Source organism: Balaenoptera ricei, chromosome 1 (assembly GCF_028023285.1).
Source record: "Balaenoptera ricei isolate mBalRic1 chromosome 1, mBalRic1.hap2, whole genome shotgun sequence".
NCBI lineage: Eukaryota > Metazoa > Chordata > Mammalia > Artiodactyla > Balaenopteridae > Balaenoptera > Balaenoptera ricei.
Window position 1 is genome coordinate 134,060,885 of NC_082639.1, and position 17,902 is coordinate 134,078,786.

At 38.1% G+C, this 17,902-nt stretch overlaps 1 protein-coding gene across 9 annotated transcripts in view; it reads left to right on the forward strand.

Moving 5' to 3' along the window:
• Window positions 1-17,902, forward strand: part of DNM3 (dynamin 3) — a 576,309-nt gene that overhangs the window by 186,776 nt on the left and 371,631 nt on the right. For all 9 annotated transcript variants that reach the window (XM_059936430.1, XM_059936401.1, XM_059936392.1 and 6 more), the window contains exons 5-6: window positions 16,733-16,831; window positions 17,409-17,569. In XM_059936430.1, coding sequence (XP_059792413.1) covers window positions 16,733-16,831; window positions 17,409-17,569 — 260 coding nt within the window. The remainder of the gene's footprint in view (window positions 1-16,732; window positions 16,832-17,408; window positions 17,570-17,902) is intronic.

Here is a 17,902-nt window from a genome sequence, read left to right on the forward strand (position 1 = left end):
CGGTATTTGTTTTACTTTTTCTGACTTACTTCACTCTGTATGACAGTCTCTAGGTCCATCCACCTCAATGCAAATAACTCAATTTCATTTCCTTTTATGGCTGAGTAATATTCCATTGTATATATGTGCCACATCTTCTTTATCCATTCATCTGTTGATGGACACTTAGGTTGCTTCCATGTCCTGGCTAGTGTAAATAGAGCTGCAGTGCACATTGTGGTACATGACTGTTTTTGAATTATGGTTTTCTCAGGGTATATGCCCAGTAGCGGGACTGCTGGGTTGTATGGTAGTTCTATTTTTAGTTTTTTAAGGAATCTCCATACTGTTCTCCATAGTAGCTATATCAGTTTACATTCCCACCAACAGTGCAAGAGTGTTCCCTTTTCTCCACACCCTTTCCACCATTTATTGTTTATAAACTTTTTGATGATGCCGATTCTAACCGGTGTGAGGTGATACCACATTGTAGTTTTGATTTGCATTTCTCTAATGATGAGTGATGTTGAGCATCCTTTCATGGGTTTGTTGGCAATTTGTATATCATCTTTGGAGAAATGTTTATTTAGGTCTTTTGCCTATTTTTGGACTGGGTTGTTTGCTTTTTTGATATTGAGCTGCATGAGCTGCTTGTATATTTTGGAGATTAATCCTTTGTCAATTGCTTCATTGGCAAATATTTTCTCCCATTCTGAGGGTTCTCTTTTCATCTTGTTTATGGTTTCCTTTGCTGTGCAGAAGCTTTTAAGTTTCATTAGGTCCCATTTGTTAATTTTTGGTTTTATTTCCATTACTCTAGGAGGTGGATCAAAAAGATCTTGCTGTGATTTGTGTCAAAGAGTGTTCTTCCTATGTTTTCCTCTAAGGGTTTGATAATGTCTGGCCTTACATTTAGGTCTTTAATCCATTTTGAGTTTATTTTTGTGTATGGTGTTAGGGAGTGTTCTAATTTCATTATTTTACATGTAGCTGTCCAGTTTTCCCAGCACCACTTATTGAAGAGGCTGTCTTTTCTCCACTGTATATTCTTGCCTCCTTTATCAAAGATAAGGTGACCATATGTGCATGGGTTTATCTCTGGGCTTTCTACCCTGTTCCATTGATCTGTACTTCTGTTTTTGTGCCAGTACCACACTGTCTTGATTACTGTAGTTTTGTAGTGTAGTCTGAAGTCAGGGAGCCTGATTCCTCCAGCTCTGTTTTTCTTTCTCAAGTTTCCTTTGGCTATTCGGGGTCTTTTGTGTTTCCATACAAATAGTGAAATTTTTTGTTCTAGTTCTGTGAAAAATGCCATTGGTAGTTTGATAGGGATTGCATTGAATCTGTAGATTGCTTTGGGAAGTATAGTTGTTTTCACAATGTTGATTCTTCCAATCCAAGAACATGGTATATCTCTCCATCTGTTTGTATCATCTTTAATTTCTTCCATCAGTGTCATAGTTTTCTACATACAGGTCTTTTGTCTCCTTAGGTACGTTTATTCCTAGGTATTTTATTCTTTATGTTGTTGTGGTTTATTCCTAGGTATTTTATTCTTTAGGTTGCCGTGGTAAATGGGAGTGTTTCCTTAATTTCTCTTTCAGATTTTTCATCATAAGTGTATAGGAATGCAAGAGATTTCTGTGCATTAATTTTGTATTCTGCTACTTTACCAAATTCATTGATTAGCTCTAGCAGTTTTCTGTTAGCATCTTTAGGATTCTCTATGTATAGTATCATGTCATCTGCAAACAGTGACAGCCTTACTTCTTCTTTTCCAATTTGGATTCCTTTTATTTCTTTTTCTTCTCTGATTGCTGTGGCTAAAACTTCCAAAGTTATGTTGAAAATAGTGGTGAGAGTGGACAACCTTGTCTTGCTCCTGATCTTAGAGAAAATGGTTGCAGTTTTTCAGCATTGAGAATGATGTTGGCTGTGGGTTTGTCATATATGGCCTTTATTATGTTGAGGTGAGTTCCCTCTATGCCTACTTTCTGGAGGGTTTTTCTGATAAATTGGTGTTGAATTTTGTCGAAAGCTTTTTCTGCATCTATTGAGATGATCATATGGTTTTTATCCTTCAATTTGTTAATATGGTGTATCACATTGATTGATTTGCATATATTGAAGAATCCTTGGATTCCTGGGATAATCCCCCCTTCATCATGGTGTATGATCCTTTTAATATGCTGTTGGATTCTGTTTGCTAGTATTTTGTTGAGGATTTTTACATTTATATTCATTAGTGATATTGGGCTGTAGTTTTCTTTCTTTGTGACATCTTTGTCTGGTTTTGGAATCAGGGTGATGGTGGCCTCGTAGAAAGAGTTTGGGAGGGTTCCTCCCTCTGCTATATTTTGGAAGAGTTTGAGAAGGATAAGTGTTAGCTCTTCTGTAAATGTTTGCTAGAATTCTCCTGTGAAGCCATCTGGTCCTGGACTTTTGTTTGTTGGAAGATTTTTAATCACAGTTTCAACTTAAGTGCTTGTGATTGGTCTGTTTATATTTTCTGTTTCTTCCTGGTTCAGTCTCAGAAGGTTGTGCTTTCTAAGAATTTGTCCAGGGCTTCCCTGGTGGCGCAGTGGTTGAGAATCTGCCTGCTAATGCAGGGGACACGGGTTCGAGCCCTGGTCTGGGAAGATCCCACATGCCACGGAGCAGCTGGGCCCGTGAGCCACAACTATTGAGCCTGCGCGTCTGGAGCCTGTGCCCCGCGGCGGGAGGGGCCGCGATAGTGAGAGGCCCGCGCACCGCGATGAAGAGCGGTCCCCGCACCGCGATGAAGAGTGGCCCCCACTTGCCTCAACTAGAGAAAGCCCTCGCATGAACCGAAGACCCAACACAGCCAAAAAAATAAAATAAAAATAAATAAAGTAGCTATAAAAAAGAAAAGTGCTTTAAGAATTTGTCCATTTCTTCCAGGTTGTCCATTTTATTGGCATATATTGCTTGTAGTAATCTCTCATGATCCTTTGTATTTTTGCAGTGTCAGTTGTTACTTTTTCATTTCTAATTCTATTGATTTGAGTCTTCTCCCTTTTTTTCTTCATGAGTCTGGCTAACAGTTGATCAATTTTGTTTTTCTTCTCAGAGAACTGGCCATTAGTTTTATTGATCTTTGTTATCCTTTTTTTCATTTATTTCTGATCTGATTTTATGATTTCTTTCCTTCTGCTAACTTTGGGTTGTTTTTTGTTCTTCTTTCTCTAATTGCTTTAGGTGTAAGGTTAGTTTGTTTATTTGAGATGTTTTATGTTTCTTTAGGTAGGATTGTATTGCTATATACTTCCCTCTTAGAACTGCTTTTGCTGCATCCCATAGGTTTTGGGCCATTGTGTTTACATTGTCATTTGTTTCTAGGTATTTTTTGATTTCCTCTTTGATTTCTTTAGTGATCTCTTGGTTATTTAGTAGCATATTGCTTAGCCTCCATGTGTTTGTATTGTTTACAGATTTTTTTTCCTGTAATTGATATCTAGTCTCATAGCATTGTGGTCGGAAAAGATACTTGATACAATATCAATATTATTAAATTTACAAATGCTTGATTTGTGACCCAAGATATGAGCTCTCCTGGAGAATGTTCCATGAGGACTTGAGAAGAAAGTGTATTCTGTTTTTTTGGGATGGAATGTCCTATAAATATCAATTAAGTCCATCTTGTTTAATGTGTCATTTAAAGCTTCTGTTTCCTTATTTATTTTCATTTTGGATGATCTGTCATTGGTGAAAGTGTGCTGTTAAACTTCCCATCTATTATTGTGTTACTGTCGATTTCCCCTTTTATGGCTGTTATCATTTGCCTTATGTATTGAGGTGCTCCTATGTTGGGTGCATAAATATTTGCAATTGTTATATCTTCTTCTTGGATTGATCCCTTGGTCATTATGTAGTGTCCTTCTTTGTCTCGTGTAATAACCTTTATTTTAAAGTCTATTTTGTGTGATATGAGAATTGCTACTCCAGCTTTCTTTTGATTTCCATTCGCATGGAATACCTTTTTCCATCCCCTCACTTTCAGTCTGTTTGTGTCCCTAGGTCTGAAGTGGATCTCTTGGAGAAAGCATATATACGTGTCTTGTTTTTGTATCCATTCAGCCAGTCTGTGTCTTTTGGTTGGAGCATTTAATCCATTAACATTTAAGGTAGTTATCAGTATGTATGTTCCTATTACCATTTTTGTAATTGTTTTGGGTTTTTTATTGTAGATCTTTTCCTTCTCTGTGTTTCCTGCCTAGAGAAGTTCCTTTAGCATTTGTTGTAGAGCTGGTTTGGTGGTGCTGAATTCTCTTAGCTTTTGCTGATTTGTAAAGGTTTTAATTTCTCTGTTGAATTTGAATGACATCCTTGCTGGGTAGAGTAATGTTGGGTGTAGCTTTTCCCCTTTCATCACTTTAAATATGTCCTGCCACTCCCTTCTGGCTTGCAGAGTTTCTGCTGAAAGATCAGCAGTTAACCTTATGGGGATTCCCTTGTATGTTATTTGTTGGTTTTCCATTGTTGCTTTTAATATTTTTTCATTGTATTATTTTTTGATAGTTTGATTAATATGTGTCTCAGTGTGTTTCTCCTTGGATTTATCCTGTATGGGACCCTCTGTACTTTCTGGACTTGATTAACTATTCCCTTTCCCATATTAGGGAAGTTTTCAACTATAGTCTCTTCAGATATTTTCTCAGTCCCTTCCTTTTTCTCTTCTTTTTCTGGGACCCCTATAGTTCGAATGTTCGTGCATTTAACGTTGTTCCAGAGGTCTCTGAGACTGTCCTCAATTCTTTTCATTCTTTTTTCTTTATTCTGGTCTGTGGTAGTTATTTCCACTATTTTATCTTCCTGGTCACTTATCCGTTCTTCTGCCTCAGTTATTCTGCTGTTGATTCCTTCTAGAGAATTTAAAATTTCATTTATTGTGTTGTTCATCATTGTTTGTTTGCTCTTTAGTTCTTCTAGGTCTTTGTTAAACGTTTCTTATATTTTCTCCATTCTATTTCCAAGATTTTGGATCATCTTTACTATCATTACTGTGAATTCTTTTTCATGTAGACTGCCTATTTCATCTTCATTTGTTTGGTCTGATGGGTTTTTACCTTGCTTCTTCATCTGCTGTGTGTTTCTCTGTCTTCTCATTTTGCTTAACTTACTGTGTTTGGGGTCTCCTTTTCACAGGCTGCAGGTTCATAGTTCCCATTGTTTTTGGTGTCTGCCACCAGTGGGTAAGGTTAATTCAGTGGGTTATGTAGGCTTCCTGGTAGAGGGGACTGGTGCCTGTGTTCTGGTGGATGAGACTGGATATTGTCTTTCTGGTGGGCAGGACAACCTCTGGTTTTGTGTTTTGGGGTGCCTGTGACCTTATTATGATTTTAGGCAGCCTCTCTGCTAATGAGTGGGCTTGTGTTCCTTTCTTGCTAGTTGTTTGGCATAGGGTGTCCAGCACTGTATCTTGCTGGTCGTTGAGTGGAGCTGGGTCTTAGCGTTGAGATGGAGACCTCTGGGAGAGCTTTTGCCATTTGATATTACATGGGTCTGGGAGGCCTCTGGTGGTCCAATGTCCTGAGCTCAGCTCTCCTACTTCAGAAGCTCAGGCCTGACACCAGCCGGAGCACGAAGACCCTGTCAGCCACACGGCTCAGAAGAGAAGGGTGAAAATAAAAGAAATAAAGAAAGGAAAATATAAAATTAAAAAGTTATTAAAATTAATAATATTATTAATAATTTAAAAAAATTAATAAAAAAAGAAAGAAAGAAAGAAGAGAGCAACCAAACCAAAAAACAAATCCACCAATCATAACAGGTGCTAAAAACTGTACAAAAAAAAAAAAAAAAAAATGGAGAGACCGAACCCTAGGACAAATGGTAAAAGCACAGCTATAAAGACAAAATCACACAAAGAAGCATACACATACACACTCACAAAAAGAGAAAAAGGAAAATAATATATTTATCTATATATAAAAAAAAAGGAAGAGAGCAACCAAATCAATAAACAAATCTATCAATGGTAATAAACTCTAAATATTAAACTAAGATAAATATAAAACCAGAAACAAATTAGATGAAGAAAGCAAACCCCAAGTCTACAGTTGCTTCCAAAGTCCACCACCTAAATTTTGGGAAGATTCATTGTCTATTCAGGTATTCCAGAGATACAGGGTACATCAATTTGATTGTGGAGATTTAATCCACTGCTCCTGAGGCTGCTGGGGGAGATTTCCCTTTCTCTTCTTTGTTCGCACAGCTCCCGGGGTTCAGCTTTGGATTTGGCCCCGCCTCTGTGTGTAGGTTGCCTGAGGGCATTTGTTCTTCGTTCAGACAGGATGAGGTTAAAGTAACAGCTGATTCAGGGGCTCTGGCTCACTCAGGCCAGGGGAGGAGGGAGGAGTACAGAATGTGGGACGAGCCTGTGGTGGCAGAGGTGGGCGTGACATTGCAGCAACCTGAGGCGCACTGTGTGTTCTCCCGGGGAAGTTGTCTCTGGATCATGGGACCCTGGCAGTGGCGGGTTGCACAGGATCCTGGGAGGGGAGGTGTGGATAGTGACCTGTGCTTGCACACAGGCTTCTTGGTGGCTGCAGTAGCAGCCTTAGCATCTCATGTCCGTCTCTGGTGTCCGCCCTGGTAGCTGCCACTTGCGCCCGTCTCTGGAGTTCGTTTAGGTGGTGCTCTGAATCCCCTCTCCTTGCACACCCCAAAACAATGGTCTCTTGACTTTTAGGCAATTCCAGACTTTTTCCAGGACTCTCTCCTGGCCAGCTGTGGTGCACTAGCCCCCTTCAGGCTGTGTTCACACAGCCAACCTTAGTCCTCTCCCTGCCATCTGAACTCCCAAGCCCAAGCCTCAACTCCCAGACCCCACCTGCTCCGGTGGATGAGCAGACAAACCTCTCAGGCTGGTGAGTGCTGGTCGGCACCGATCCTCTGTGCAGGAATCTCTCTGCCCTGCCCTCTGCACCCCTGTTGCTGCACTCTCCTCCATGGCTCTGAAGCTTCCCCCCCACCACTCCCTGTCTCCGCCAGTGAAGGGGCTTCCTAGTGTGTGGAAACTTTTCCTCCTTCACAGCTCCCTCCCAGAGGTGCAGGTCTTGTCCCTATTCTTTTGTCTCTGTTTCTCCTTTTTTCTTTTGCCTTACCCAGGTACTTGGGGAGTTTCTTGCCTTTTAGGAGGTCTGAGGTCTTCTGTCAGCATTCAGTAGTTGTTCTGTAGGAGTTGTTCCACATGTAGATGTATTTTTGATGTATTTGTGGGCAGGAAGGTGGTCTCCATGTCTTACTCCTCCACCATCTTGAAGGTACAACCCACTCCACCCCAGTTAGCTATTTACCAGTCCTGCTCCAAACTGTCAAGGGCTTGAAAAACAAGGAAAGCCTGAGAAACTGTCACAGCCAAGAGAACCCAAGGAGACAGGATGATCCACTGTAATGTGGCCTCCTGGAAGGGGTCAGTTCTGGAGGCTGCAAGTCCCCAGTCAGTGGGCCATCAGGGTTGGTTTCTGATAAAAGCTTTCTTCCTGGCGTTCAGATGGCTGCCTTGCTGTGTTCTCACATAGTGGAGAGGGCCTTTTTATGTTTTTTTAAAGGATGGGTCTGCTGTAACCTTTACTGAAGTTCGATCCTTTTGGTATCTTTAATTCAACAGGTTTCTCCCCTCTGGCTGGTGGGACTTAATGATTCCCAGTCCTACGTGAGCTCTGGGAATTGTTTGGTTTAGCGCTCCCTGGAAGTTGTTTTTTGCCTAGCCTTGTGGATTTTTACCTTAGCCATGCATGCATTCAAAGACTGGGGGAGACCCCTATGCACATTTGTAGACCTCTTTCTATTCATAGCTCCCTTTTATCTGGCACACGATCCTGTAAATTCTAGCAGCCTTGGCCTCCTTGAAATCCAATCTATGTCTCTTCAACTAAGCAGGACTGCTGGAATCTCTTTGGATTTTTCCTCCTTGCGTTGTTGTCCAGAAATTGCCTCCAAGTAGTAATTGAATGATTGTATGACTTATTTTGTTGTTTCTCTTCTTTCAAGCATCATAGTCCTGTACAACCTATGATTTCATGTCTGAAAACAATTGTTTTATATATTTTATCAGTTTTCTAGTTTACAGCAGAAATGTGTGTCTGAACCCTATTATGCTTTTAATCTAGAAAGAGAAATTACTGAGCTACTTTGCTTAACTGAAATTCTTAGTGGACGTTCGCTGCTCAGAGCCTTTTCAGTCTATTTTCTTACTTGAGTTACAAGAACAGTTGGCTTTTTCAACCATTAAAAGACCCAGATTTCTAGCTTCTCTCTAATCCTTTCTATTTCTGCTTGCAAAATGATAAGTTTCTTTTGTGAACTCATCTCTTTCTTAAATACCTTGCTTTAAGCAGCAAGGAACAATCAAGACAAATTAACATCCAGGCCCTTTTCAATAGCTTCTCCTTTCAGTAGGCACTTAGTCTGCCTTACAACTTATCACATGCGGTAGGTTTACAAAATACACAGCTACTGTATAACATGAATCTTCATCTTTCCATGTTGCAATACTTGTTTCCTTACTACCCAATCTTGCTAAGCCAGGTTTTCATTATGGCAGCTCTCTTCTTCAGAGTACCATTGTTTGTACTGATATACAGTAATAAATAGACTGAAACATGTAGTGGTGCAAACAGTAGAAATGTCTATGTTGAGTTGATTTTCAGGGTAGTGTGGGATAGTGTGGTGTTTCTTGTCTATGACATCATTCATAGATGCCCAGATACTTATATTTGTCACCCATAGCGACTTAAGGACTTATTATGGTTAGATCCAGCAAGTGGAAGGTGAAAGAGCTGGCAGGAGAACACGTGGGAAGTTATACAGACCAAGCCTAGAAGTGGCACATATCACTTCACCCACTTCCACTGTCTAGAACTCAGTACAGGCAGATTATAAGGGAGATTGTGACTCATTTGTAAGGGAGATTTGAAAATATAGTTAAGCTGTGTGCCAAGGAAGAGGAAGAAAATGGATTTGGGTGGAGAAAAAGCAGGGAGATTTAAGTATACAGGAGTCCCCCTAATACATGGGGTATATGTCCCAAGACCCCCAGGAGATGCCTGAAACCGTGGAAAGTACTAAACCCTATATATACTATGTTTTTTCCCTATACATACATACTCGAGGTGTGACAGGAAAACTAACAGGAATTTCTTTTTCCATCACAGTTTCAATAGAAGATTGATTTTTACCATTGATCTTTGCAACCTCAGCTTATGATTTTTTTCTTTCCTTATTAAGTTGAGAACTTGTGCCTTTTCAATTAAAGGAAGCACTTTACAGCTTCTCTTTGGCATATCCAAATTGCCCTCATCACTACTCTTATGCTTTGGGGTCATTATTAAGTGAAATAAAGGTTACTTGAACACAAGCATTAAGATACTGTGACAGTCGATCTGATAACCAAGAGGGCTACTAGGTAACTAATGGGTAGATACGCTGGACAAAGGGATGATTAACATCCAGGGTGATGGGGCAAGATGGTGGGAGATTTCATCACGTTACTCAGAATGGTGCTCAATTTAAAACTTATAAAGTGTTTAGTTCTGGAATTTTTCATTTAAGATTTTTGGACAACAGTTGACCTCTGGTAAATGAAATCATAGAAAGTGAAACTGCAGATGGGGGTGGGAACTACTGTATGTGGATTCTTTTTCTTTTGTTCCTTCATGCCTTAGTCTATTTTGGAGTACAGATTCTCAGTGAAAGAACCACTCTATACCTAAATTTTCTTATCTTTGGAGTAATTCTTTTTCCTTTCCCTTTCTTATATCCTGTCTCCCTTTGCCCTCTCTTTCTCCTCTCCCTTCCTTCCACAAATATTAAATCTTTCAAGCACTGCACTAGATTGTGGGTATAAATCGGTGAGCAAGATAGTCTCTGTTACCATAGCAACAGTAATTTTTATGTTTTCTATTATTTACTTAATATTTTACCTAGTACCACATGCAGTAATATTACCGGATGACTTTGAAAATGAGAACTGTGTTATTCAGAACTGTTGGAAAGTAACAAGAAAATAATGTTAATGGAAGACTTATAGGAAAAAAAGATGAAACTATTCCTATTCATCACTGATTGCTTTCAGAAGTAAAATATTCCATAATCTTTGCCAAACAGAAAGAACAGCATTTACTTCAAACCACCCCCCACTCAAATACCACCAAAGCCCAAAACAACAACAAAAAAGATGCATTAGCTGAAGGACATCTAATTTCCTAAGTCTGTTTTTAATTTTGCTGTATACATGTTTACACTAATTCTTCATTGATTTTGTTTTTCATTGCTGCCGTTTCAGTGTACACAGTGTTCCAGATTACCTTTCTGGCAACTGCTAATGTGGTTCGTGGCTTGGTTTTGTCCCATTTCTTAATTAGATGAAACAACACACTACTTACAATTCAGTTGCCTATATAAATGGAAGAAATGGCAGTGTTCTTATAGGAAAATCACTGTATTGACAACAAACCTAGGTAACATGGTAGAATGGTATCATATTTCTTTTTTGGAATTTGTATTTCAATTCTTGTCTAAACCTAAGAAAAGTAAACATGCTTTTTACTCATTTATTCATTTGATAAATAAACATTTGAGTTCCCACTCTGTGTTTGGCACCTATATGAATTGCTTGGAATACGTAGATTAGATGTTGTCCTTATTCTTGAAGAGATCATGGCTTAGACAGACAAATAAGCAGATTCCTAATGTCATATAAGCACTATGATTTCAGTGTATGCAGAGAGCTCTGAAGTCACAGAGAAAAGGTTCCAAACTTAAACTTGTGGGAGCCTGATTAAGGACCTGCAGGAGAGGCCTATAAAGTATTTTGAAGGATGAGTAGGAAATAACCAAAAAAAGAAGAGAGGGAAGGATATTTGAAACTGAGAGGGATAGCATTGTGAAGGTGAAGAGGCAAGAATGCATGATCACATGGAGAGCTACAACTTATTGAGTGTGACAGGAGCTTAGGACTGGAGTAGAGTGGAAGTAGTAGTGAGAAACAAAATTGGTGAGATCACAATTTTCATTTATTGAGTGGTTTTTATGTACCAAATACTTTACATGTGTTATGTTATTTAATTGTCTTTAATTCATAGACTTTAGTTTTTAGAGCAATTTTACATATTCACAGAAAAACTGAGTAGAAGGTACAGTTTCCATCTATGTCCTGTCCCCATACATGCATAACCTCTCCAACTATTAATATCCCCCACTAGACTGGTACATTTGTTACAATTGATGAACCTACATTGACGCTCAAAGTTCAGAGTTGACATTAGGGTTCACTCTTGGTGGTGTACACCCTATGGGTTTGGACAAATGTATAATGACATGTATCCATCATTGTAATATCATACAGAATAGTTTTCACTGCCCTAAGAACTTCTGTGCCCCACCTTTTCATTCCTGCCTCCCCTAACCACTGGCATCCACTAATCTTTTTATTGTCTCCATAGTTTTACCTTTTCCAGAATGTCATATTGTTGGAATCATACACCATAAAGCCTTTTCAGATTGTCTTCTTTCACTTAGTAATATGAATTTAAGGTTACTCCATGTTTTTTCATGGTTTGATAGCTCATTTCTTTTTCGCACTAAATAATATTCCATTGTCTGGATGTATCACAGTTCATTTATCCATTCACCTACTGATGGACATCTTGGTTGCTTTGAAGTTTGGCAATTATAAGTAAAGCTGCTATGAACATCTCTATGCAAGTTTTTGTATGGGCATGTTTTCAGCTCCTTTGGGTAAATATGAAAGAGTACAATTACTGAATCATATGGTAAGATTATGTTTAGTTTTGTAAGAAACTCCCAAACCATCTTCCAAAGTGGCTGTACCATTTTACATTCCCACCAGCAGTGAATGAGAGTTGCTCACATTCTCCCCATTCTTGCCTGCATTTGGTATTGTCAGTGTTTTGGATTTTGGCCATTCTAATAGGTGTGCAGTGATTTCTTACTGTTGTTTTAATTTGCAACTCCTTAATGCAGTTGCAGACCTGACTGCAACTGTAATGGACCTGAAGACCTGTTCAGGTCTTTCACCCATTTTTAAATCAAGTTGTTTCTTTCTCCCCCTGTCTAAAGCACAGAGAGATTTTTCTCAGATAGTCACTGTGAGAACCTGGTTGAGCTCCTAGAAGCAAAACTCACAAAAGTATGGGTACCCTCTATGACTGGGTCCCCCTGGAGTTTTTAACTCTTAGACTGCCCACACTGAGCTTCCAGCAACTCATCAATTACAGTTTAGGTTTTTCTGCCTAGGCCCTGGTTCCCGCAGAGTTTTCTGCTTTTGTGTTTCTGCTCCACTAAGTTGTGATTCTTTGTATTCACCTATCTGTCTTTCCAAATTTGGGGGACAGTGGTTTGCTCTGTGGCTTCACTTCTCTGATGAATCTCAGAAGCGTTGTTAATTTTTCAGTTGTTCACTTGTTAGGACACAGTGGTAACTTCCAAGCCCCTTACATGGTGGACCAGAAACCAGAAGTCCTATTATGTAATTTTAAAACATAGGTTTGTTATTTCCTCATTTTATTGATGAGTTAGAGTGAACATGTAACTTATTCTTCTGTTTGAAGTCATTCGAGAGTTAAAGGGAATGCTGTTAATAATTATCCCAGACATCAAATGTAAACTGTGATGATTACCTTTTTGACGTGGTTACACCTGATGAGGAAACTAATGTCTTGGAGCTAACAAGGGAAACCGATGGGACTTGAATCCAAACAGTCCAATCCTTGACTCAATGCTGTTAGATCTATGCTATATATAAGAATCAGATTTTTGAAGTGCCTTGTATGTTTTTTCTAGGTCTTTGTCAGGACTTGTCAGTACTCATCATTGTGGCTATTCTTTACTGAAGAGAAACATAATTGAAACACAGTATCACACATTATTTATTAGCTCTTAATGTATTATTTTATATTTTCCTTTTAGTTGGAGGGCAAGAATTTTATTACATTACTTTTTACTTTACATACTACTCTACATAACCTCTTCTGAATCTGGAAGTTGTTCTTCTTCCCAGAATTCTGGACTTGAAAGAGACATCTAGTTAAACCTTTAGTTCTGTAGATAAACAGGCCCAGATGATGTAAATAACTTGCCAAATAACACAGCTAATCACTTGTGGAATCTAGCTAAGAATTGAGAGGCAGAAAAATATAGTGATTAAAAATGGAATTAGGTTGCCTGCCTTCTACACCCTACAGCCTGCAAGCCTTTGGGCAAGTGTATTTTTCCTTTCCAAGTCTCACTTTGAGGAAAGTGTAATTGAGAAATAATAGTACCTATCTCACAGAGTTGTTTCAAGTCTATGTCTGGCACATAATCAGGACTCAACAAACGGTCTCTATTATTATTTTTATCTGAGTCTTTATATTTCCAGTGAAATGCTTTTAAAAACATGCTGCCTTTGAATCTCTTCAGGCAATGTCTTTTTGAGATCTAATAGCGTAGGTCTTGAGTCTGCCAGCAGGCATTCATTGATTATTTAAGTTGCCTACTTGTATAACTAAGAGTGAAAAAGAAAATAATTCCATTGGCCATTTCTGGGACACCACTAAGCATAGACTTTTCTGCCTTTTCAGAAATAGGGAGTAGTAAAGAAAATAGTTTTAAAATTTAACTCTTATTTTTATTAATGTTATAAATGTACATCACTTCAGAAAAACCAGTCTCTAAGGCTTTTAATAAAAACTTTTAGTCCCTTGCCCACTCCTCCTGACTCTGGATTACTGATTTCCAGAGACTACCACTTTCAACCCTTTTAACTTTCTTTTGTTATTTACCTCCATATTTAAGGATTTGGCTGTCTCCCATACCCACATATACTTACACACACATATATACACTTACCTCCCCAATTCTACTAATATAACTATATCATATTTTGCTAAATGAATATTTATGATTCTAAAAATATTATTGACAACTGAACCATGTGTTAAATTGTGATTAAATTTCCTTACTTGAGTGATACTGCTGTCTTTGAGGTTGATAGTTGTCTCTTTTTTTGTTTGCACCAGTGCATTCCCAGCCTCTCCTACAGAAGTCTAAATCTCTTAATACCTTCAAAAGCATTAGGCTTTAAGTATCCTATCACTTTCATTTTATTTTCTTGGTGGGGGAATATATCTCTTCAGTAATCTTTGTCCTCTTATTCTAAGAGATACTGACTGCTCTCCTGGCCTTAAACTGGGATCTACACCATCCTAAAAATTCCCTTCTTTTTCTGGTTAGATTGGATTCCCTGCTTCCTGGATTTCCTGTCTACGTCTTTGTTAGTTTGTTCCCATGTTTGATGGAACACATCTTTTAGTAATTGTCCCTCCCCCCCCCAACAAAGAAAAAAGGAGAAAGGGAGGTAAAATATTTTGAGATTTTGCATGTCTGAAAATATCTTTTCCTACTGTCATATTTATTGGTAGTTTAGAATTCTAGTCTAGAAATTATCTTTCTCTCAGAATTTTGAAAACATTGCTCTGCGGGTTTTTAGTTTCCAGTTTGCTGCTGGGAAGATTGATGCTGTAATGATTCTTAAAACTTTTTTTTTTTAATAGCTGTTTTTTAACTTCTACGGGAGCTCTTTAGGATATTTTATTTGTTCCCAGTATTATGAAATCTTATACTTATATGCCATATTGTGTGTGTGTATGTGTGTGTATGTTTTTCATATTGTGTTGGGCACTTGATGGGTTCATTCAATCCCTAAATTCGTCTTTCACTTATAGGACATCTTATTGAATAGTATGTCCCCACATCCCCAACTGTTTCTGTTTGTCATTCTCTCTCTTATTGGAATGCCAATCATTCAGATGTTGTATCTTCCGAATCATTTCTCTAGTTTTAAAAAAGTTTTTCCTTTCCAATTATTTACTTCTTTTTCTTTTGTTTTCTGGAGGGCTTCCTAACTTTGTATTCCAACATTATTATTTCTGCTCTCATATTTTTAATTATTGAAAATTCTTTTTGTTTGTTCAAAAATTTCCTTTTATGGCATTCTATTTTTGTCCCATGAATGCTATGAGCTCTCCTTTCTGTCTGAGGATATTAATACAAGTAATAGTTTTCTTCTGTATTTTGCATTATCTTTGTTTTCTTTAAGTTCAGCTTTATAATGTTTATTTGTTTTGGTCTCATATTATTGAATCTCCTTGGCTGTCCATTCATATTTAAAGGTGAAATATTATCAGGTGGTTGGAGTTCTGTGTAGGTGTTCTTGAATTATGGAATGATAGACTTCACAGCAGAATGATTTATTAGACTATTTTAATTATTGTTCTTTTGAGTATCAATATATATGTTTTTCTCTTGGAATGGTTAGTATCCCCAGACCATTGTTCCAGTCTCTTGCTTGGGGGGTTAAAGTCTGCCAGCCATCTCTTTCTTGAAGTCAAATTAAGGAACTGGCCTGGGGAGGGGGTCCCTGCCATTCTCTATGTAGAATTTTACTTAATCATCCTCTTTTAATACCAGATCCATCCAAACTGGGCCAGGTGCCCGTGAGTTCAGAGTTTTTTTTCTAGTTCAATCTTTCCAGAGAGTAAACCTGCACTGTCCTGCCAGGAAGGACCAGGGCAGCTCCTAGCTATGTTACCCAAGGAAATCTGACTGCTTCCATCCAGTACTTCTATTTTCAGCTTCAGCTGCTACCACTACTCTCCATAGTTTTCAGAGCTTTCTGTCCCCCAGGTCTTGAATCTTACTGAGATGCTGTGATGTAAATTATTTAGTTTCTGGGCATCTCCTGTTGTTGGCTTTCTTGGATGCAGTTTTCCTCTTTCTCTGATATGTTAAGTTGGTTAGCAGTCATACAGCTAGATTTACAATTTCAAAAATTTTCTGCATTCCTTTCCCATTTTCTTTGACTTTCTTGGTTTAAGCCTTTTAAATTAAAAAAAAAATTATTTTTTTACCACAATAAGCAGTATATTGGTTAAAAGCATGGACTCTGGAACAAAACTGCCCAGATCCACTTCTTATATGACCTTGGGAAAGTTATTTAATCTCTCTCTGCCTTAGTTTCCTCATCTTAAAAAATTAGTAGTTAGAGTACTTTTTAAGATTAAATAATTTCCAATGCTTTACTTTACAGATGAGGGAGCTGAGACCCAGAGAATTAATTGACTTGCCTTGAGACTAGAATCCAAGGCTCAGAATTCCTATTTCAGGCTTCTTTATATTAAGTCATATTTCCTTTTCTGTGAGTTTATTTTGGGGGATGATGGTATCCTATATGTAGTTTTCTTCTTTTTATGTTTTTGACCTCAGGTACTCAGAAATGGATCAATAATAAGCTCTGGTTTATGACACACCCATATCATTGGTCCATGTGTAGCGTATTTTTTTGTTTTTAATAATGTGATACATAAAAAATTAAAACATCCATATTGTGTGCAATCCCTGGGAGGAAAATTTAAATGTATCATTTCCATGTATGCAGAGTACAAAAATAAACTCATACATTTAAAAGTACTTTGGTGAAGCAGCTATTTGTTTTTTTCTCTCCTGAATCAAGAGTTATCTTATGGATGGGTGGTTTGCAACTCTCTGCCTCAACCCGTTGACATTCACCAGACTGGGGTAGTAGTGGATTAGAAAACAAAGTAAGATGGAGAGGAACAGGGAAAGAACCAGGATATGAGTGCTTTGCAATTAGCATTGAGACATATATGTCTCTGAAACTTGTTAGTATTCTGCAAATTGTGTAATGTGGGGTTTGTTTGTGATGCAGGTCTAAGAACCATTGGAGTCATCACCAAACTGGATCTTATGGATGAGGGAACGGATGCCAGGGATGTCCTAGAGAATAAGCTGCTGCCGCTTCGCAGGGGTAATGTACTGAGTCCTGTACAGGACTTCCTTTGATGATGTGGCAGAGAAACAACTGGGAAAACAATGGGAAGCTGGATTTTAGTGCCTCCACAGTTGTGAGGAATGGATTGATGATTAGTTAAACATTTTACGGAATGGCATGGTGTTCCCAAATGATGTATTAAAAATTATCCAAAGGGAGAAGTATTCCTTCAAATAATAAGAAAACGGGAAAAGGAAGATGTTTGAAGGGAGGGTATAAATATCCATCCTAGACTGCATACATGTATACTGTTTAAGTCTGAATTATTTACTTGCCTGCTATATGACAAAACTGCTTAGAGATTTACTCTATTTAAATGCACAGATCTTTTAAGGACAAAGGACATTATTTTGTTAATGCTAAAAAAATCAACATTAGCCAAATCATCCAGCCGTTGTTAAATACTGATATCTCAAACTGAGTTTTGTAAAGAGATCTATTCTTCAGGCCCTGAAATAATTTTGTTTTTCTTATTCAGCCTCTTCAAAGCTTTAAAATTTCCCCAGAATAAATCAAAGGTGTCCCAACTCCATAGGTGTGTGTTTTGTTTTAGGTTACGTGGGGGTGGTAAACAGGAGCCAGAAGGACATAGATGGGAAGAAGGATATAAAGGCTGCCACGTTGGCAGAAAGGAAATTTTTTCTCTCACACCCGGCTTACAGACATATTGCTGATCGGATGGGGACCCCACACCTTCAGAAGGTCCTTAATCAGGTAAAGATGTTTTCTTCAAGCAAAAAGAACAATGATAAAATATGTAAATGACTATTGGAATCCATATTCCTTACTTTTATACTCTTTTTCTAAACTAAGACATTTAGCATAATGATAGAAATTAAAAAGATGAATACTTGGATCCAGACTGTTACCATTCTAAGTGACCAGACTCCACCTTAATATTATTGAAAAAATAGCACACAAAGCAGAAATACATATTTATTTGGAACAGTGAGCAGGGGAATACATTTTAGCACATGTTTGCTCATAATATATAGTTATCTTAAGGAGTTAAACTTGTATATCTCTGAAAAGTCAGTCTCTTGGCAT